The 23,236-nt window shown below is 38.8% G+C and overlaps 2 protein-coding genes across 5 annotated transcripts in view; one reads left to right on the forward strand and one right to left on the reverse strand.

The window, feature by feature from the left end:
• The window catches only part of B3GAT2 (beta-1,3-glucuronyltransferase 2), a 94,897-nt gene extending 88,288 nt beyond the window's left edge, over positions 1–6,609 (forward strand). The window contains exons 3-4 of the mRNA XM_027057473.2: positions 1,811–1,959; positions 2,045–6,609. Coding sequence (XP_026913274.1) covers positions 1,811–1,959; positions 2,045–2,131 — 236 coding nt within the window. The 3' untranslated portion in view covers positions 2,132–6,609. The remainder of the gene's footprint in view (positions 1–1,810; positions 1,960–2,044) is intronic.
• SMAP1 (small ArfGAP 1) overlaps positions 2,614–23,236 on the reverse strand; it is a 200,278-nt gene continuing 179,655 nt past the window's right edge. For all 4 annotated transcript variants that reach the window (XM_027057469.2, XM_053222603.1, XM_027057471.2 and 1 more), the window contains 4 exons: positions 11,671–11,798; positions 6,773–6,944; positions 5,637–5,938; positions 2,614–3,568 (listed from right to left, as the gene is read on the reverse strand). In XM_027057469.2, coding sequence (XP_026913270.1) covers positions 3,434–3,568; positions 5,637–5,938; positions 6,773–6,944; positions 11,671–11,798 — 737 coding nt within the window. In that variant the 3' untranslated portion in view covers positions 2,614–3,433. The remainder of the gene's footprint in view (positions 3,569–5,636; positions 5,939–6,772; positions 6,945–11,670; positions 11,799–23,236) is intronic.

The following is a 23,236-nucleotide window of genomic DNA, read 5'->3' on the forward strand; positions in this document are numbered from 1 at the left end:
CAACTGTAGAAAAAGTATGAAACTTATTTTTAAGTACATGGGAAAGAAAAAAAAAGGCAAGGCCTCCTAGAGCACAAAAATCACCAGTTAGAAAGGTTACTTTTTATGTGTGAATCTGAACTTCTGGCTTTTTGCTGAAGAGGTCTGTGGCTGTTTTGGCTGTCTGGGGAAGGCTTCAGGCTCCTTAGCCAAGTGGTGTGAAATGCTAGTGGCCTGGTTCTGCCACCACTTTCACAGGCCCTTTCCCTGTAAACCCTGTTCTCTGGCCATAGATGGCAGCCAGTGCCACCTGCCCTTCATGTTTCTAATGGTATTTTTATGTATATACCATAGTACCTCATGAACAGTGCTGTGTAGTCAGTGGGGTCTTTCCATTTGCTAATTTTACATGACACACTGAGCTGACAAGGTGTCACACCCCTCTTGGCAGATGAGGAAATGGGAAAGCTTTAGGATCAAGAAAAGTTTCAGTGACTTGACCAGTGTCCCAAGTACAAGGATCTAGGCAAAATCAAAAGGCTTGTTAACTCTAAATTCAGTGTTCTTTCTGCTAGAATGTGCCGCCACCCTCCAGGACTGGTGGGAGATACTGGGCCAGTCCTCAGGCTAATGCTTCATGATTGTTTTACTTGTTCTGCCTCACTCAGCAGGTGCTGAGCCAAGTTGTGTTTGTGGGGAGCTAGCTTAGTGGGAGACTTTCCTGTGAAGAGGGCAGGGTCTAGAACATGGAAGTGGCCCAGTCTGGCATGTGGAGTGATGAGAATACTGGTTGTGGTTTTCTCACAACTCCCCAATTACTTACTGCCTAGTATCATTTGGAACTTACTTTGCTAACTATGCTTTTGCAAAAAGAAGCATAAATCAATTCAGTTAATGTAGAAAAGGGCGAAAAGTTGCTAAGGAACGTTCCTGGAGATCGGGCCTCGCAGCTTTGACTCTGGGAGGGTATCTAACTTCATTGTTAGCTTAGTCATAAAGAGCAGAGGTCCAGGACCTCAGACTTTCAAAACAACCACAAAGGTTAACAACAGTTGCTTGCTGAGAAAGCTTGCAGTGTGTTTAATGACTAAGCCTTTAACATAGGGTTTCCTAAACCAGATTCAATAGTAATGATTTTTCACAACCAAACCATTGAAGGCAATTGAGAGTAATGTTTCCCTCAAAAAATTAAACCCCAAAACCAAATTTATCAAATGGCTGGACACCTCCTGTACTGACTTCCAAACCTCCCCCCCCACCCCACCCCACCCTTGTCGGATTGAACCAAATTAGAAATTTAAACCAAATGATTACAGATTTTTCATATTCTAGCTAACTGACTTGTACTCCTCAGTCTTCTAAACTCAAAAGTAAATCGCAGCAGTGCTGGTTCTGAGGAGAGCACACATAAAGGTGTTAAAGAACAGGCAGGATACCCAGGCAGGCTTACACCCCGAGGACAGTTAGGGTAAGTCTGTATGCTCTGCAGCTATGTTTCCGTTTAGTTCTCAATTCCCAGAGTGTCGGAGGCCGGGCTGTGATGACCTCTATGAACGAAGAGCTTCTTGTCAACAGCCTAGACTTTGTATTTTACAGTGGCTCTTGTCCCCCCTGCCCCTGTGCGTACACCTCTGTCGTGGCACTGAACGTACCACAGTGCCCCGGTTGCTTTCTACACGTAATGCTCCTACTATTCAACTCTGAGAGCCAAGACCTGGCACATACTTGGCATGTAGAAGAATTTCTGATGTGTCCAAAATTTTACAGAAAAAAGAGAAGTACGCCAATTATTTTATTTTAAAGTCTTTTTTTTTTCTCACTTTTCACAAAGGATTTGCTGTCAGTCTTCAAGTCATCTTGTCCAATCCAAAAGCCGTATTTAAGCGTCGTGGATCCCAGCCAGGGATGCAAGAATCTGATTTTCTAAAACAGATAACAACAGTTGAAGAGCTGGAACCAAAAGCAAATAACTGCACCAAGGTATTCATTTCACTTGTGCTGCTTGACCTTGTTGAGTGTCAGCGTTAAGAAGCATGGCTACCCAAAAGATTTCCCTCCCCTCTAGGTTCTCGTGTGGCACACTCGGACAGAGAAGGTTAATCTAGCCAACGAGCCAAAGTACCACCTGGACACGGTGAAAATTGAGGTGTAAATTGAAGAAACTGAAGCAGCAACTGGTACAGTTTGCCTGGCTGGTGGACGTGGGAGAGGATGTTTGGAGGTCAGGCTGCCAAACATTCAGGTATTGTTCACTTTACTTCAGTACAGCAGCCTTTACTGTCATCTGATGGACATCTGTTTAAGCAGAGCTTGCCAGTTAACACGGCTGACTGGATGGTATAAAGTGTGTGTTTTTTGTCTTCATTTGTTCTGCATGTTTTCCCTACAACGAAACTGGAAGTTCTTTGTACAGTACAGCTAGTGACACTGCGGGATACACTGTGAGTATCTTGTGTACTTTTTTTTTTTTTTCCCATTTGGCCTTATAATTGGTGGAACTGGTTTCAGAAACAAAGGACAGGTATTTTGTTGACTAAATGTTCCCAATTCCTCACTTTGCAATATTAAGTAATTTTCATATGGTTGGTGGCAGTATACATTGTAGGAAATAAAACCCACAAAAATAAAAAGGTCTATGGATTTATCTGTTTAATATAGGGATATAACATTTTGTCAATACTAGGCACCATAAAATGTAAACACAATTACTGTCATAAACCTGGATATACCTTCAAGGATTGAAAGTGGCTTTGTTTAGTTACCCTGTTTGCATATAGTGCAGAGAAAGGTCTTCATGTTATTAGCACTATGTACATAAGAGATCCAAATTACAAGAGAGGCAGATAAAATTTGAGTTCTTTAAACATTCGTTAAACTAAGTTTTGTAGTAACATCCAGGTTTATCTTCCTTTCACTAGCCACGTTCCCTGTTAAGCACATCATAACAACAGCACAGTGAAGTGAATGATGAAATAAAAGAACTTTGATACACTAGAAAACAGTGCTCAGTGACACATTTACATTCTATTTATATGATTAAACATTTGATCATACAGTACCTTCCTACAGGATTACTGGCTAATTTGGGGGTGGGGTTTATACTGTTAGAGGTATTACTAACATGATAACTACTTCCCTTATATGCAAACATTAGAGCTATACTTTTATCGAGAGTAAAACTGATTATGCAAGTTGACTGAGCAGCTTCTCAAATAATGTGGTTTACAAAATCATGGGAAATGAGCAAAGCTGCCCTTGACATAAAATCGTTTCTCAACCTGCTTTTCACATCAAATTTAATCTGTACAGACCAACACGGTCAGTCAGATAGTTCTTAATATGAACAAATGGGGAAAAAGAAAAAAAAATATGTACATGAATAAACAGGGGAACTAGATGCGTTTTAGCAAGGAATGTCAGGTGGTAGTTCTGGATGAAACTTGCAGTGCAGTTTTCATTTCCACAGCTGTGTGCTGAGAGTCTGACCCGATGAGCTTCCAGACCAGCCCGCTGTTGTGCTGGGGGGCTGGCCAAAACCCACTGCGGGGTTTGTACTGCTGATACTCATGCCGGCCATTTGCTGATTCATCTGTGAAACATAAAAGGCTTATTTTAGGACATTTACTTCACTTTTAATTCTTGTTTCTTGAGCCACAGTTAGACATTTATTAGAAGCTGCCTTTGAGGTTAATTTAGTCAAAGAGATAATGAAGTTTAATAGCAATTATAGAAGTATTTTTCATCAATATGAAAATTAGTCAAAGCACAGGGGTATAAGTAGACTACCAAACAATTATTTCCCTAGAGAAAGCAAATAGCTATTTTGTTTCCTTCTTGTTCTTTCCTTCCACTTTTTTTTTTAGCATTGTCCATAAAGTGATCTCAATCCTATTTATTCATTTTCAAGACTCCATTTCTTGTCCCCCAAAGATTAACCACAACTGAAAAAACACCAAAGCAATCTTTGAATTTGTATTTGAGTCCACCATTCTAACTTTCAACTATATCAGGATGTTGTGCTTTAACTATAAGGACTGAGTAAATTTTAGAAAGTCAAATACTCCAAAACTATATACTGTTTATGACAGGTATTATTCTGTCTTCATTAAAATCTTAAATGGTTCTAAATACTTCCTAAGTATTAAAAAAAGGCTGTAAAGCATACATTTTCTTTTGCTTAACCACTAAACATCTAAAATTAATTTTCATTATATAAGGTATAAGACGACCTGTGTTTTTCTTCCAGACTGGAATCATATATGTATATAAGCATCTTAACCCTTTCACTATGGTACTTCTCTTCTTCTAAGACTGATGATAAGGAAAGGAAAGGCAAGATTTATCACAAAGTACAGAGTGGATTCAAAAATCTGTGCTCAGGGTTGGAATGTATTCTTAATAAAGTTCTTTAGTGGTCTTGCAAAGACACTAATGTTCACCACACTGCTGATGAGGCATAGTGTCCACATCTTCATACCAACTAAAGGTTGTAAACCACCTCGTTGGCCAACAGATTCCAATGAGGGGTGCTGGAAAACAGCAGCACCCCTCAGCATGCCTGAAAGTAAAGGCCAACATTAACTCCTTACTGGTTCATCTAGCATCTTAACTTTGAGCTGAGTGTACTTCAGTATTTTGGCTACACAAAAGCTGTTACTGACATTTGGTACTTAAGGTTCCCAGAGGGTGGACACCAATGTCACAATGACAGTAGGGGCTCCTGGCTGGCACAGTTGGTACAGCATGTGACTCTTGATCTCGGGGTTTAAGTTCAAACCCCATGCTGGGTGTGGAGAGTACTTAAAAAAATCTTTAAAATGTGATAGTAAAAGCATTCACAGGATGTACAGTGATTTTTAGTAATGTTAACTATCAGTATAGACTATTCTCTGAATGCTCTCAAGGTAAAACAGCTGAACAGAAACCAAGATTCCCCCCAGTGCTAGAAGAACACCAAATAGGAACTGTAAGGGAAAGAGAGGCTGGAGCATGAAGCTAAATCTAAGGGTCTTTGTCTATGCAGAAAAGTCAGAGTGGAGCACTAAAATAGACTGATTTGAAAAAAGTTTTACAAGTAGAAATGGGATTTCATAATGTAAGGGGTTGTCTGAGACAGATATGGACTTGTCCATAAGTAAAAAGGAAACTCAACTGTACAAAGGTTTTTAAACTTTTATAAAGCAGGGGAAGTAGGCATATGACATGAAGAACAGCCTAGATCCCTTACAAAATAGTGCTTTGAGACTGGAAACCACTCCCTGCCCCCAACTTAGTAGTGAACATAGGCAGGTCTAAGTGGACTATAAAAATGCCCCACCAGGGAGCTGGGTTGAAGCTTGGTGCTAATTTCACAGGTAGCAGAGAGGAAGTCTCTCAAGATGCCCAAGATAATTTCCAGCTGTTACAAACAGGATGGTCACCAGTATTATAATCTGAAATGAAAAAATGCTTAACACTGCTTTACAGAATACTCTAAATATAGGGTCAGTGACAGCTCACTTGTCTGTTTGATGTAACTTCATGATACCTATAGACAAGTCCCATCTGATACATTATCCTTACTCAGATTTTTCTGCCTGTTATTTTTAAATAAACCATTCAGAAAATGAATCAATTTCTTTGATTTTGGAGACGCTGGAGAGTAAATGACCCCCTACCTGTGAGAGGTTCCACTGGGGCTGCTGAGCTTGCGGCAGGCCAAACTTACTCTGGGGCACGCCCATCTGTCCCACCATTCCTCCGTGGGGGCCAACCACATTTGGGGGAAGTGGCATCACACCAGTTTGTGCGTTTCCCATAAACCCATTGGGCATGGGCATGCCCACCATCATGCTTGTACTCTGTCCCATCACATTTCCTAGAAGGCCAGGAGCTGCAGGCACGCCCATTGGTGGAAAACCTTGAAATGCAGTCGGTGCTTGTGAGGTAAATGGTATATTTGTGGGTCCCATAAACACACCTGCATTTTAAGAACCATGAAAAGAAAATGAATGAAGAAAGCAGGGCTACTGTATACAGTTGCACTCACCTCTATGATCACAGAAAAAGGATCACCATCTTTCTGAAGAACCCACAGCAAAAATTTTAATTCCAATCTGCTCCTACTATTCAGACCGACTCACAACCTCAGAGCTGGTTACTTCCAAAATGCACACAAATCAGTTACAAACCTGAGCAAATTTAGGCTAGATATATCTTATGCAATAGCCATATAAACTCCACAGCATGAGATTATGTGCGGTTTGTGCTGACTTGCACGGCTTGTCTCCCACTATCAGATACACAACTGAGAGCTGATGGTGTCTGGCTTTAATGGAAGCAAGTGTCCTAGAATTCCAGCTCATTATTTCAGAAGGAGTGCATTTGACAGATTCAAACTATGTAAACAATAGATCTGACTGTGCTAGTCTTTCATTATAATTATTAAAAACTCAGTTTTGGAATTCATGTGATAATTCAGATTGCTTATTGTTTACTTACAGAGAAAATACCATACTGTACACAAAGTTGTAAACTTCATGCAAATCAAAATAATTCTTCAAAAATAATCCATGTCCTGTAAGCTTGTGAAACAATATTAAGTGATATGTGAACAGCGTGTTACTTCTAAATAAAGTTTTGTGAATCCTGTGTATGCTTTTTAATTCTAATGCTTCATACCAGTTTTGTAGTTGCACAAATTGCAAAGAAGCACCTGGTACATGGAAAAATAGGAAGAAATAATATTATACAAAGGGTATACTTCTAGTAATGTTACTGCAATTCACTGAAAGCAGATGTGGAAATGAATTACCAGGGGTGCTCTGCTGCTGAATGGTTCCTGTGCCATACAGAGATAAGATGGAATCTTTGGAGAGTTGTTTCTTTGCTACCTCTTCTGACTTTGTAGCTTGCTCAGTGAAGAGATCCAGATCGCCAGATATTACTGTAGACAGAGTGGCAGCCGCAGGTATAGAGGGTGTCCCCTGAGACAAATACCAAAACAAGCTGTCAAATTCTGCATACTAACACATAGTTCATCCCTTCCTTAAAATCTAAAGGAATTAGAAATTACACAACTGTAGAAGGTAATATGGTGACATCAGGATCATTCACAAACCCACACAAAACCAACATCTAGGATAAAGGTACAATGTTTCCTATTTTAAATCTGTTAACGTGAGAGAACTAGATCAAAGCTCTTTCATAATAAACTGTGTTTACCTGCTAAACTGACACTGCATTTTTGCCCATCACATCCTGACCACAGTGGGTTCAACAATAGTATGTGGCTGCTGTGTGAGGACCACCATTCGTGGGAGATGCTGGGGATCCATTTCAACTATTTCAAGGAACTGGTATCCCTTAGAATAAAGAACTACAGCAGACTGCAAGAGGGTCTTGCAAAGGCTGATTTTGTCTTTGAAAAAAAAAGAAAAGCCTTTGTTTTTCAAAAGCTGCATCATATTTTTGTAAACATAATCTAGATCAGTTTTAACCTCATAGTAGAATGTTTCTAGTCTATCCAGAAATGAAGTACAGCAAAACTTCACCTATACTCTCAACCATATCTTCATTCCACTTTTGGAAAAAAGAAATAAACATTCAGATTTAATACAAAAGAAAAATGTTCACTTAAACTATATCTGCACACAGATTATACAACCACAGCTAATAACTTCACTTTAATGATCTCTGCAGCCATTTATTCAATCACATTCACATTTGTTTACATGAAATTGTTTTAGATATGAAGACTTTCAAAGAATTCTAAGAAGAATGGTAGAAACTGGGTAAGGGTCTTCTCAAACTACAGAATAAGGTGAGTAGTAGGCAGAAGTTAAAGATCCTGTAAACAAATTTGCCTTAGTTTTTTAAAAAATCAAACATTTAACATCTTGGCTAAAAAAAACTAGCAATAAATTACCATCCAAGCATTGTATTCACAAATTTAAGGAGAACAATAGTTGAATCTATTATGACAAATTAAGCAAGCATTTTGAGATAGAAAAGTCACTGCATTTTGCAGAAAGTCTGAAATGTGTAAGGACTCGGACACAGTGGAATACCAAATATGGGAATGCACTGGAATAAAATATTACCTAAGTACCAGCGATGCAGCAGAAACTCTCAGAGACTAAGAGCAAGTGCACTGGAGCCAGCCTGCCAGGACTAGAACTCTGGTCCCACTGCTTGCTACACTGTGCCCTGAGACTGTCACTTAATCTCCACTCTCGTCTGTAAACTTGGAGATAGGACTTCTAACCTTACAGAGTTGCTTGATGACCACTAGAAGTGCTCTGCACAATGGCAGAATTAAGCACACAATATTTAAGTTGTTAGGTAATGAAGCAACCATCTCACTAAGTAATCTTTTCATAATGTTTAGTTTCTGTTCAGTCTAAGAACCTGCTCAAAATCCTGAGGTCTATTCCCTGTGGAAGAGATGAAACTACAGGAAAATCACAATGGCTGGGAAACCTATTATAGTAGTCCCCCTCACCACACCCCCATACACTTTCCAAGGTACATTCCAAGTACCCTGGGGATGCCTGAAACCATGGATAGTACCGAAACGTATGGTTTTTTTTCCTATACATCCACACCTATGACAAAGTTTGATTTATAAATTAGGCACAGAGAGCATAAAGTAGAACAATTAATATACTATAATAAAAGTTATGTGAATGTGGTCTCTCAAAATATGCTGTACTCTTATGATATGAGATGATAAATGCCTACGTGATGAGATGAAGTGAAGTAAATGACAAGTGAGGCACCGTGACAAGTGTTAAGCTACTACTGATCACCTGGTGATATATCAGAAGAAAGATCATCTGCTTCCAAACTGTAAGCGACCAAAACCACAGAAAATGAAACCACAGTCTCATACTAGAGCAGCCTAATATCCACATGCTCTAAACGTGTATTTCTTCTGATGAAGGTACGTAAAATGGAACATCTACCTCAACGTGGTCATAGTCTAAAAACAGCCAACCCACATAGCATGACTAGTAATCACTCCTATGTCCATTTTTTATTTTTTGGTGCTCTATTTGACAGCAGTGTAACTCCAGGATTAAAGGAGAACAACTTTTGTCTGTCAATTTACACTTTGAGAGGCTGCAGAATCCCTAAACCAAAGGTTCTCTCTGGCTGTTGGGATCCTAAGGCTGATCCAAGGTCAAGGCAGCACCTGTACAGGTCTAGGTACTGTTGGTTTATGTGTATTAGAGATAGAAGGAAAGGGATGGCTTCTGTAAGTCACCTTTGAGGACTCTGGAATGATTCCCTGGGAACCCCCAATATACATGTGCATTCTGGTCAGATGAATATTTCCAACCTCCTTCAGAAGACTATACAGCCAAACAGGTAAATCTCTCTCGTCTTCACATGAGTGGGAAATCTTTTAATATAATTTTTACTATGAGTAAAATCAGGACTGAAAGAGTACAGGGTTCAGAGTAATTCCTATTTCTGTCAAATTTTACATAATAGAAACTCACCAAAATTAGTAAGTTACATAGCTAGAGTATATGTATAAAATGTGTAATTTAACCTGCCTTTCCCCCTCCCCATTTTCAAAGACATTTTGAAAACATGTCTGGGTTTTAATCTTTGCATGTAGTTCAATGAAAGATAACTCTGCTCACCCAATATTTTATAGGGTTCAATACAACTGGCACAGTTTTGGTCCAAAATCAATGTTCTAAAAAAAGAATTAGATGGGATTTTAAAAATCAACTCTGTAACTCTTAGTGGCTGATGCAGAATGCACAAAGCATGAAGGCCAGACCAATCAATCCCTCATAAAGGTAGAAGCCGCACCCTGTATTGTGGTCATGGTGCTACTTAAGAGTTAAATGAAGTCTGCATTGTTCCACTTGCTTTGATACTGAAAAGAACACATGAAGTACACTGAAGCCTCAGATGTAGGGTCTAATTCTCTGCGTGGTTGCAAAACAACTCACATACTCCAATGGAATCCAAAGAAGTTTAGCAGATAAAACAGCCTCACTAGAATGCTAGACCAAAAGAAACTGCTTTTCGTGCTCAGATTGTCAAATAACCTAATGCTTCTTTCTGAAGCCAAAACATTAGCATTAGACAATTTTTATTATCACATGCGTACCCATGCCTGCACAAATTCACAAGGTAATTAATGTTAATTGAAACAATAGTAGTAACAGTCCCTCATTTTATGTTTTGGGGTAGGGGAGAAGGAACAAAGCCAAAAAACAAAGCTATCTTTTCTGAAACATTAATGCTGCAATTTTGATAAGCTAATTTCTAAGACATTTATTTGCTCAATTCTAGTGGTAATGACGACTATCATAACAAAAAAATGCATAATAAAAGTATAAGCAATTAGTCTTCTTAATAAGATATAAGTTCTTATTAAAACTTTCCACCCAAACAATTTTCATTTGGCTGAGTTTTTCTAGAGAAAAAGAAATATTTTACCTCAAAAATTATGCTGTACCAAAACACACTGTTGTTCATTTATAAAGTATAAATTTAAAATAGAATTTTAAAGTTGTATGCTTAAGAGTAACCTATATTCCTAAAAGTTAATATATTCACCTTCAAAAAAGATAAATACTTGATGGGATCACTTGTATGTGGAATTAAAAAGAAAAGTTGAATTCATAGATGGTGGTTACCAGAGCTTGGGAGTGGACAAAAAATAGAGGTTGATACAAACTTTCAGTTATAAAACAAGTAAGGTCTGAGGACATCTAATATGACTACAGTTGATTATACTGTATTGTGTAACTGAAACTTGTAAAGAAAAAAACTAAAGTTCTCACCAAAAAAAGTAAATATGTGAGGTGATGGGTGTGTTAATTAACTTGATGGTAGAAGTGAAATATACACTTTAAATATTTACCATCTTATTTGTCAATTATACCTCAATAAAGCTGAAAAAATATTTAAAGTATTAAACAACTTACAATTTTAAAAAAAGGAATAAAGGCAAAATGTAACGTCAGGAACAGAATTCAAAATTTCTTTATCATCAATGTGAAAAAAAATCCTGATCATTAATATTGCCCTAAATAATTTTTTAAAAAATTTAAAAGTAGAAACATTGTATGTCCACTATACTTCAATAATAAAACAATTTTAAGGCTAACTTAAAACAACTATCTTCATAAGAAAGAATAGGAGTACTTAATTTGCTACAATTTCTTATTCTTGATTTTTCTGCAACCAGAAATAAACTATCTTGAGGATGGCTCAATAGAGCATAAAAATAGAACTACTAGCTTATATAATCAATATTTATACACCTATGGTTAACTTTAAAACCTCTGAAGTTACCGAGTTAATCTCTGGCAAGGTTGAAATAGTCTTAATTTTCCCACTTATTCACTCTAAACACCACTGTTTGCCTAAAGCCAGAGTCAGCACACTTCAAACAGTGAATATTTAGGCCTTTTGGGTCAAAGAGTGTTGCAACTATTTAATATGCTTTTGTGATGTAAAAGTACCCACAGGCAATATGTAAATAAATGGAATAGCTGTGTTCCAATAAAACTTTGTTTGCAAAATCAAGCTGCAGGCTTAGTTTGTCAACCCCTGGCCTAAAGAACAGTAAGCTTTCAAATCAGAGACTGCTCAGAGACAATTCTTTCAAAATTGAACTTCTGAGGCTTTTCAAAAAGGAAATAAGCAGTGATAATGTAAAACCATGTTCTTACTACATACCTGAGCTGCGGGTATGACCGTTGCAGGTAAGGGATTAGAAATCATTGGTCCAAAGATGTCCAGATCATCATTCAGGGATGGCACCGTGGTTGTGTTCCCATTGGTCACTGGTGCCTCGGCAGGGCCATCTGAAAAGAACACAGATTCTCATCCCAAAGTAGATGCTCTTAAATTACTTAAAACATGACATTATTTTTTAAATTAATATATGGTTAAAAACAGTTAAAAGGTTGACAAGATTTATGTCCCCCTTTTACCTCCCAGGTTCTCTCCTCTTTCCCAAAGAAACTATTTCTAGTTTTGTTTATTCTCTCAAAAATATCCTTTACTCACCAGTTTCTAGGTACAATATATCCAAACCCTGTTTTAACAAATGGTATTACACTATTCACGTTATTCTGCATCCTGATGCTCTTTATATGCCAGGCACTACTCTGAGTACATACATTAATTCATTTAATCCCCATAACTTTATGAGACAGACACTACTTTTGAGATAACTGACTAAACTGGCATTTCATACCATGTTCTTATAAGTAAGAATGCCTGCATGTGTGTGTGATAGACGACATCACTTCATATCATGTTTACCTATGCTGGAAATAAATTCTGATGATTTAAAATGTTTGTAACGTTGAATTCTTAAGTTACAATGGGGTGGGGGGGCGGTGCACCTGGGCAGCTCAGTTGGTTAAGAGTCTAACTTCGGCTAAGGTCATGACCTCGTGGTTCTTGGTTTGAGACCCACATTGGGCTCTGTGCTGACAGCTCAGAGCCTGAAACCTGCTTTGGATTCTGTGTCTCCCTTTCTCTCTGCCCCTCCCCCGCTCACACACACACACACACACACACACACACACACACACACTCTCTCTCTCTCTCTCTCTCTCTCTCTCAAAAATAAGCGTTAAAAAAAGTTACAATAAGGGAAAAAACTACATAGAAAGGAAAAACATACACTGTGTAAACTGATTCTGTAGGAAGTATCCATAAAACTTTGAAATAAACTCACTGTATACTCAAGCATGGCCACGTTCAGTGATGGCAGTACCAAGCCACTGAGCTGTACCCGGAAGGGAACTCCGACAGAGTGACAATATCCTATATCAGCTTCTTACTTAACCTACCATTCAAAAAACTTTTTTCAAAGTTTGTCTCTCCTTTTTACATTAGTGCAGAATTTACAAAATATAAAAGGTGAGACTTGGAGTGGGTTGGAGTAGAGAGTTTGTGAGCGCAGTCCAGGGATTGGGACACCTCACACACTTTCCTGTGGCCACAACCAAGTTAACACTTAAGAGTGTCCCCACTCCAATCTCTTGTGATGAGGGAGCATGAGGCACGCTGACAGGCCACAACCCTGCCCCCCCCCCCACACACAGTTGGGATATGTGTGATATTCCTCTTGGCTGCCTGAGAACAAAGGAAAGGGGAAAAACAAATGGTTAACTGATAGAGATCATAGTCCTACAAGACCTGAGTCTCCATCTATTCATGAATATCTTAGTAAACTATAGGAAAAAGGCAATCTTATCAATAGCCTAATCTCCAGAAACCTATAGACTCTGTTTCCTGGAGCCCCAACATCATCCCTCCATAGTGATGTGGGAAACAAAGACAGAAGGAAATGGCAGAACTAAATTTCCTTGTAACTTGCAGTCCATTGACAAACACTTGAGGCAGGCAGAGTAAAATGTTTCTCCAGAACTCCCCACTGTCTTAATGCTAATGCTTTGCCACAGGGAAAACAACCTTAGCTTGATAATAGCTAGGCCTCCAATATCCTGGAAGTCTTCTTTAGCATATGAAAATCTCACTGGAAACTTCCCCTTGACTTTACCTCTCCCAACTCCTAAGTATATAACCAATGTCTCCTCATCATCCCAGGGCAGCTCTTCCTGCCCACGCTCCTCCCCATGCTTTAATAAAATTGAAAGGGCAGGCCTACGCCAGCCGACTCCATCTTGTCCTGTGTCCTTCACCTTGACCACACCTCCTCCCCTTGAGTAACCCCCCCCCCTCACCTGCCTAACAGGACTCGACCCTTCCCCAGGACCCTTCCCCAGCCAATCGGCTGAGGCCATAGCCATTACCTCACCAACTGCCCCCAGGCCCCAATAAAACCTTTGTCCTTTTGAAACTCGCTCTCTTTCCCTGGTATCTCACGCGGTGCAGGTAGGGGATTGAGCTCGAGCTAGCTCGAATAAAGGCTCTTTGCTTTTGCATCGGACTCGGCTCCCTAGTGGTCTTTGGGGATCACGAATTCTGGGCATAACAAAATCACCGTTTTGCACCAACAGCATCTTTAAGAATTCTTTCTTGGCCATCGGTCTGGACCCCATTAACCCCACTGTCACCCCCAAAAACCTTATCATCTTGAGACTCATGTCCTAATCAAGCTTCTATTTTAATAATTTACAATCTTTTTGATCTCTCTTTGCCTCAAAGGCAAATTAGTCATCTTTCAAAATTTCTTTAAGGTTGAGTGAGATGTCTTGCACAGAGCAGGTTTCCAATATTTGGCAATCTAATGGAAGGTCTTCCACATACTAGGTATTTCTACCACAAACCACAGAAACTCCCAGGTTTCTTTTCTTTTTTAAAATATAACTATAGAAACTGTTATATTTTATTTCCCAGTTTAAGCCTCAGTAAGTCACATATTACTAATTTCAGTGAATAAATGGGTCAATGAAATATTTTTTACTACTTAATTTCTAAAAGACTGTAAAACCCACATAAGATTAGTTTGTAAGAGATCAACTGCAAATATTTTTAAATCACTTTCACTGATATATTATCAGAACCAAAAAAATATATAGGTTTACTCTCTCTCTATATATATATGTGTGTGTTTGTGTTTGTGTTTGTGTGTGTTGTATGTTCTATCTCTATTAAGCACCATGGACAATTTAAAGGGGAAGCAATAAAACAATGCACAGATAATACTAATTTATAATATACAGAATTTTAAGCTAAGATACAACTATGACCTAAAAGAATTCAAATACGACTCATGAAAGTTTTTTGTTTTCATTTCTAACCACAAATGGCAACATTCATTTTGAAGTCAGGCATCTTTAAAGAGCTATTTCATGTTTTCCAGTCCATTCCACATTCCATTTACATCATGTAAATATGAACCAGAAACAAAATATTTTAAAAGGACAAGGTATTCTACATTAAAAACACAATTAAAAAGGAACATCATCTTTGTGGTATCTACAACATCTCAGTTAAGAAACTCAACAAGGACATGTGAGCCAGTGGTACCATCATCCATGAGCTGCAGAGCTGGGGACAGGGACACAACCCCATCAAACAGACATATTTAATTGTATCATGAACAAGGAAGCATTTTATTAGCAGGAAATAAAACCATATAACTATAACTACATATATATATATATATATATATATATATATATATATATATACACACACACACACACACATATATATACATATATATATGCAGTTTAAATTCACAGACAGAAGCATATGTCCTTTAGAACAAACTACAATCAAGAGGAACAAAGGTAAAAAAGCAAAAGCCTGAGTATAAATATGTATTTCCAGTTTTTCAGTTAAAATTTTTTGCTTTTTCAAGTAATAGCAATCACTAACAATTAGGACAAATTTATGAAAAAAATACCTTAAACTTGAGAAAGTACTATCTTTTATTTTTTGGTGAGAAAATATCCTGACTCGACTTTTACCACAGGACATGTCAACCTCGTTTACAGAACGCCATTGTGCCAGCATACACTGTATGAGAACCGAGAGGTTCACCAATTGCAGGCAAATGATCTGTATTCATTACTTTTTTTTTTTTTTAACGTTTATTTACTTTTGAGACAGAGAGAGAGAGAGAGAGCACGAGTGGGAGAGGGGCAGAAAGAGGGAGACAGAATCCTAAACAGGCTCCAGGCTCAGAGCTGTCAGTACAGAGACAGACGCGGGGCTCAAACTCACGAACCGTGAGATCATGACCTAAGCCGAAGTTGGACGCTCAACCAACTGAGCCACCCAGGCGCTCCTGTATTCATTACTTTTATAAACTGTACATCTTTCAGAAATGTATGTCTGTTTTTAAGAATATTACTTTATTTATACTTTCAAGTCTAAACCCTATTCAGAGTCTAAATTATAAAACAACATGCGGCATGTTATGTGGTTTTGAAGTCTCGTTTTACCCTTCACACCCTTAGGATCACATATGTAACCAACAAAAATAACAGCCAACACTCAGTATAGTGCTTATTTCATGTCACCCTAAAAAAATACAAATACATCAACATATACGTACACTTCTTTAGTCTTTATAATGATGCTATGAGAGGTACTATTAATTATCCTCATTTGCAAATGGTAAAAACATTAAACTTGTCTATGGTCACAGAGCTAGTGCAAAGCCTTGGGTTATAATCTAAGTCAATTTTTATAATAAGATCAATACATTCTTGTAAAAGATGCAAATAATGCAAAAATGAATAAACTGAAAGTTCACTACCATGGATGATGGTAATGGCTGCAAAATAATGTGAATAAATGTACTTAATGCCACTAAACTGTATGTGTAAAACTGGCTAATATGGTAAATGATGTTGTGTATTTTTATCACAATAAAAAAAGTCCCTACATTTTCTATGCTTCTAAACATATGTTTAAAACAACGTATATATATCAAAGTCGTTTTCTTTAGATCAAATGGTGTATGTGTGGGTGAGAATGGACTGCATTCCATATTACATGAACATAAGATAACTTACTTATTCAATCCTGCACTACTGGGCATTTAGGTAGTTTCCAGACTTTCATCATTACAGAAGCAGTAAATAACTACTGTCCTTAATATAAAGCCTACATAGCTCATTTTCTTCACTGCAAGGTAACATGACTTCATGTTCTACTACCACACTATAAAGAGCTTCATTTTCTCATTCCATTAAAAATATATATGTATATTTAAAATCTGACCTTTTGAAGTCTCAGAAAGGCATTCTACACCAACAACAAAGTCAGGCTCTCTTTGTAACCACCTACCATAGTGGAGCTGCCATGAAAGTCAACTCATAACAGAAGTTCAAGGAACTTTGGAATCCTTTAGAATGAGACAGAGGAAGCTTAGGAATGTGATCTTTATGGAAAGGTTGCCATTTTCCAAGTGAATAAAGAAGATACGTGTATTAACTCCAAAAACCTAAGAAACTTTCTCTCCCAGGTCTGACCAAGGTTTCCTATCCAGCCTTGTGACAGACACAGTGACTCTTCTCTGCCTTCACATCTACAACACAACTGTCTTCTTTTCTCTCTACCCCAGTTTTCTTCTCATATAATCCCCTAATATCAGAGGTTTTACCCCCATCAGTTTTTGTTGTTGCTGTTACTACAAAAGCTAAGCATTCACAGAATTGTTGAAAAATCCTTAGCCTAAACAAAAACTTCTCAGCCTTGCACAATCAGTAAATACAAGTTCCCAAAGGGTTTTCCCAGTGGATTTCAACGTTTGCTAATCTGACTTACTATACTGTGTTTAGCTTGCTAAACGTCTTCTTTAAAAATTTTTTTTAATGTTTATTTTATTTTTGAGAGAGAGAGAACGTGAGCAGGGTTGGGGCAGAGAGAAAGGGAGACACAGAATCTGAAGCAGTCTCCAGACTCTAAGCCATCAGCAAAGAGCCTGATGAGGGGCTCAAACCCAGGAACCTGAGATCATGACCTGAGTGGAAGTCGGACGCCCAACAAACAGCCATCCAGGTGTCCCTAACAGCATTCTTTAAAAAGGACTGTTTGATTATAACGGCTGTATTTTTGCTTTTCAGTATTTAAAAAGGAGAGTTAAAGGGGCACCTGGGTGGCTCAGTTGGTTGAGCGTCCGACTTCGGCTCAGGTCACGATCTCACAGTTTGTGGGTTCCAGCCCCACATCAGGCTCTGTGCTGATGGCTTACTCAGAGCCTGGAGCCTGCTTCAGATTCTGTATCTCCTTCTCTGTCTGCCCCTCCCCCGCTCACGCTTTGTCTGTTTCTCAAAAATAAATAAATAATTTAAAAAATTTTAAAAAGGACAGTTAAAGACTATTTGTCATATTACCATCATTAGAAATATCACATTTCCTAGACTTTTTTTTTTTAAGGTTTATTTTTGAGGCGGGGGACGGGGCTGGTGGTACTCCGTGCATGTGCTTGCTCATTCATGGGGGAGGGGCAGAGAAAGAGGGAGACAGAAAATCCAAAGCAGTCTCCACTCTGAAAGCAGAGCTGAATGCGGGGGCTGGAACTCACAATGATCATGATCTGAGCCAAAGTTGGAGGCTTAACTGATTGAGCCACCTAGGCGCCCCTTCCTGGACGGTTTAGAAGAATGTTTATACATGTTACCATTTTTGTCTCTGTGAGAGACAGGGAAGGCATCTCCTTCCATTATCTCCAGTTACAGAAACCAGGGCACACACAGCTTTAAAGACTTGTTCAGGGGCGCCTGGGTGGCGCAGTCGGTTGAGCGTCCGACTTCAGCCAGGTCACGATCTCGCGGTCCGTGAGTTCGAGCCCCGCGTCAGGCTCTGGGCTGATGGCTCAGAGCCTGGAGCCTGTTTCCGATTCTGTGTCTCCCTCTCTCTCTGCCCCTCCCCCGTTCATGCTCTGTCTCTCTCTGTCCCAAAAATAAATAAACGTTGAAAAAAAAAAAAAAAAAGACTTGTTCAATGTCACTTCCCTAGTTAAGCAGCAAAATCTCCACTACAACAGTCTTCTGACCCCTAGGCTAGTGAGTTCTCTTTTCTAGTGATGAAACCACATTTCATCAAAAGTCATGGAATTACAACTGTACCTAATTATAAACAGGTCACTTAAAATTCTGAAAGTTAAAAGCCAACTTTTATATAGTTTATAATTATGTGCACTAAGAAAAGCAGTGACATAAAAGGTTCAAAAACCATTCAGCACCACATGCACAGTTCCTCTTCATCTCCCCACTCCTCTGTCCTACCAAGCGCAGTATCTTCTCAATTTACAGGCAAGGATACAGGTGGTTGTGGTCATCAATGAGCAAAGTAGGCTGAGAGAAGCAAGTGTGGGGTACAGTCAGCCTGGTTCAACAAAGTATTCACGTATCACAGTGAGTTCAATGAATCCTTTTGATCAAGGGTCCACTAACAGCACAGTCTTTGCTGACTGAATAAAAGCTCAGAGGCCACAAAAGCGGAAGAGAAGTGGATGTCTGTGCAAACTAATCAGAATTCACCACAGACATGCACCTCAGAGTGAGTGTTGTGTTCCTTGCTCAGCTAGAAATGGTGGTGGGAGCAGCCAGCAGCAGGAGGAGGGAGAAGCCCCCTTTAATCAGTATGCAGAAACAGTCGTTGGTGGACAATAAAAATAATGGGAGATCCAGAGTACAAGAAAAGCCTAAGGCAAATGGGAAGAAATTTAGCTGGGGACAACATCATAAAAAACGATAATGAAGCACAAAGGACCCCTTGAAAAGGCAATGAGCAAACTGAAGAAATTAGGACAATGCAGTAAAATGAAGAAGGAATTTCAATCTCGAAGGCAAGGAAGGGATCAAGCCCACAGTTAACTGCTTGTGGGTAACTATTTTTTTTTCAACGTTAACTTAAAAGTTTAAAACCAGTGTTTTATCTGAAAACTGAGTTTGTAGATGACTTTTAAAATGCACACGTACCACAAATTTGCAAGAAAATGTTAAAATGTTTTGAGCTAAAAAAAAAAAAAAAAGTTGTTAAAATCAGTGCTACATCTCACATGAACATAAGGCATGCCCAGCATGCATTTACTGGCCTGCTTTGCATCATGACACTGATAAATGCTTCAAAAAAAGGTAACATTTCAAATATGACAAAGTCATGAAGGCCAGTCTGTCATCTAGAAATCCTCAATATGGTGAAATGAGACTGCTGATTCTATTAACTGTGGCTATACCAGAACTCATCTAACACCAATAATCCAAATGAGTAAAGGTTTAAAAAAAAAAAAAAAGTAAGACAATATTTAGTGTCTTCTTTTTGGCTCATTCCCAGTACCTCTGAATGATAATTTATAAACTAAAGGAAATAAGAATATAACACTTTACATTTTAATGACACATTTTTAAAACTAATATTTTTATGCCAGGTACTTTGATCAATGCTTTTTATAAAGTATCTCAGTTTAATCATATCACCTTAAGAGATTTTTGTACACATTAGGCCTAGGATTTCAACAGAATTCTGGTGGTGTACCTAGAAAACTCAACTGCCATAACCAGTTTGAGAAGTTTTTTCTGGAGCCCCTAAGCAGAAATAGGTGCCCTTTCCCCATCTAGCGTTAAAACAGAAGTTGCCCTACATCACTAATAAAAGTGCCTGCAGGGCAGGGCTGGCTTCACTACTACCAGGTCCACTCACTGCACTCGACACGAGCTCCTTTTCTGAGGCAACTAATGACTCAGTAAGGTAGTGTTACCTTACGACCCAATACTACTTCCATTGTAGACCTGTCACCCACATCTGGTCAGCCAGGCCTACTGACTTTTCCACCCAAATCCAGGGGCTACAAAAGTGGCAGCCTTCCCAAATACCTCAATATTTTTAGTTTTTAAAGGCATCTGAATATACTTAAGTTGACAGGCAATCCCAGTATGCTACAAGACGTCATTACCGCACCCTGTTACCATGTTCACAGTCCAGACCCCTTGTCCACTCCCTCCTGTCATCTCACCAGGAAGACACAGTAGAGCCACCTCCTTAATTTGATGCTTAACACAAAGCCCAATCCCAGGGGCTTCCTCTCTCCAGTTCACCAATGACAGTGAGGTTGGAATTCTATCTCCAAAGCAGATATATGTCCTCCAGAGTCACACTGTCCAGAGGCCAGTGCATCACTGCCACACAGCACCACACACAACTACCCACACACAGGCCAGTCTCCTCCACCCACTGCCTAGTGAGCAGGAAGCACATCTTACTCTCAACTACAGATCTGTTCCAAGTGTGCTATCATAGCACCTGGCAGGTGCTCCAAAGATGACCTCCATAACACACTGGATCTTACTTGAAATAAATCTCCAAAGGACAAACAACAACAACAACAAAACCCAAAACTGAAACAACTCATTTGCTCCTCCTCCTGACAAGCAGCAGCAAGAAATTAACCTCTGAATTCAGGAAAGTAAAATTTAAATCGGGAATTTTAGCATTATTCCAGATTTCAAACTGAATTCTCACAACCAGTTCTCTTACATAATCCCACTCTTCCCTCAGCAGTAATTCCCTATCTTCCAGTTTCCAGACTGCAACCTCATCCCCAACTTGTATTACTATACACACAGAGAAGCTGCATTTTCTGGTATTTACTAGAGTTCCATGAACTCTGCTGGCGCTCAGTAAATATTAATTAAATTCATCCTTTACTTGAATGTCAGATGTATTAGCTGGTCATAATCTATTTGCACAAATAATAAAAAATGTCAAAGAGCAACATGAGATTTTATGTATTACTAATCTAGTTTAAGGCAGATAAGAATATAATAAGTAAACGGATGTTAGGTTTTTCATTACCATTTTTGACTGAGCATGAATATTCAGCCTTGAGTACACCCTTGCTACAATGAAAACTGCCAAGTCTAATTCTTCATCAGTAACTACTGAGGCGTCATCCTAGGAAGGAATGAATTTAAAATGGAAATAGCACTGATTAAAGAAGGCTGCTTCCATGAGATGCAGTAATGTTCTTCTTAATGGCAAAATTCCTTCTTAAAGCTTTATAAATTTTCATGTTACTCAAAGAACCTTTTTTATTTTCTACACAAGAAACCATTTAAAGCTCTTTCCTTAATAAAAGTATTATTTGGAATTCCTTTGTATTAAAACACATGAATTGCTTTATGAAATGAAATAAACTCCCATGTGCGTTACTTTGTGAAATTCAAGTCACAAATGTCCATTGAAAGCATATTAAAATTGTCAAGCTTCAAATTGTTTTCAAATGCCTTAAAAAAAAAAATGTGCCTGAGAGTTAAGTGGAGCTATTTATTTTTATTTTTTAGTTAATTTTCTTACTGCTAAAAAGGTGGTATTTAGACTACTTTACTAAAATGATTGAAGTGGCCTTAAAAGATGATCTTAACTCTCTTGCTCTATTTGTTGTCCGTTTTACGTATGTATGTATAAATATGTATATGTATTTATGTGTGTATATATATATATACATATATATGTATGCATGCATGTTAAGTAAATTTAAAACCAAATCGTAGGGGCACCTGGATGGTTCAGTCGGTCAGTCGGTTAAGCATCTGACTCCTGATATGGGCTCAGGTCCTGATCACATGGTTCGTGGGTTTGAGCCCCATATCGGGTTCTGTGCTGGCAATGTGGAACCTGCTTGGGATTGATTCTCTGTCTCCCTCTGTCTCTGCCCTTCCCCTGCACATGTTCTCTCTCTCAAAAATAAAATTAAAAAAAACCAACAAATTGTATAAGACAAATTTCTTTCTAAATGCTTAAAACATGGTGACAGACTAGATTTCTTTGAGGCCACCCAATTTCCTTAGTGCTTTTATTTTTTAATTTTTTTTAATGTTTTTATTTATTTTTGAGACAAAGAGAGACAGGGCATGAGCAGGGGAGGGGCAGAGAGAGAGGGAGACACAGAATCCGAAGCAGGCTCCAGGCTCTGAGCTGTCATCACAGAGCCCGACACGGGACTCAAACCCACAGACCGTGAGATCATGACCTAAGCTGAAGTTGGACACCTAACCAACTGAGCCACCCAGGGGCCCCTCCTTAGTGCTTTTCAAGGAGCTGCAAATCTTCTCTCAGTCAAAGACCATGCTGTGTGACAACAGTCTGGAGGAGTCCTAGTTACATAGTATAATTTGAGTCCCTCCTCTGCACATCCCCTTCAAAGGCCTGAGCTATCTCTTACTCATCTCCCCTGACCTGGTATTCAGGCTACAGTCTCAGCACAGCCCTGCATACAAGTTACTGTGCTACATGCTTCACATTTATTTCTTCATTTAGATTCCATCCATCAACCACAGAGGTTCTTATTTACATTTCCTAGATGAAAACACCAGAGCTCACACAAACTGCAGGTTACTGCCTCTAAATCCAGTGCTCTTCTTCTGACACAATGCCACCAGCTATCAATATGATAAGGATCCAATATCTGTTTTGTGTGGCACAAGGTCACCTGGTAGTCTTTGAGTTTTATTCTGTGTCACAGCTCAACGCAGTGTAATAGTTAAGAACATGGGCCTGGCTCTGTAACCTACTAGCTATGTGACTTTAGGCAACTTAACCTCTCTGTGCCTCAGTTTCTTCACCCATAAAATGGAAATGATAGCTCACCAGCCTTAGGTGATTTATCTTTCACTTCTCCCCAGCATGGACTCAGGACCACTTGCAAGGATCTGCTTAATGCCAGTCTTCTTACAGCAATATATTCATCTACCTGCATTTTGTTTCCTCCAGAAGTATGGTTACACAAAAATAAAACAATTCCTTCCTTTTGAAAGGGTAATATAACAGTTTACAATAGTTCCCTGAACATACTCTTCTGAGA

Source organism: Acinonyx jubatus, chromosome B2 (genome assembly GCF_027475565.1).
Source record: "Acinonyx jubatus isolate Ajub_Pintada_27869175 chromosome B2, VMU_Ajub_asm_v1.0, whole genome shotgun sequence".
Classification (NCBI taxonomy): domain Eukaryota; kingdom Metazoa; phylum Chordata; class Mammalia; order Carnivora; family Felidae; genus Acinonyx; species Acinonyx jubatus.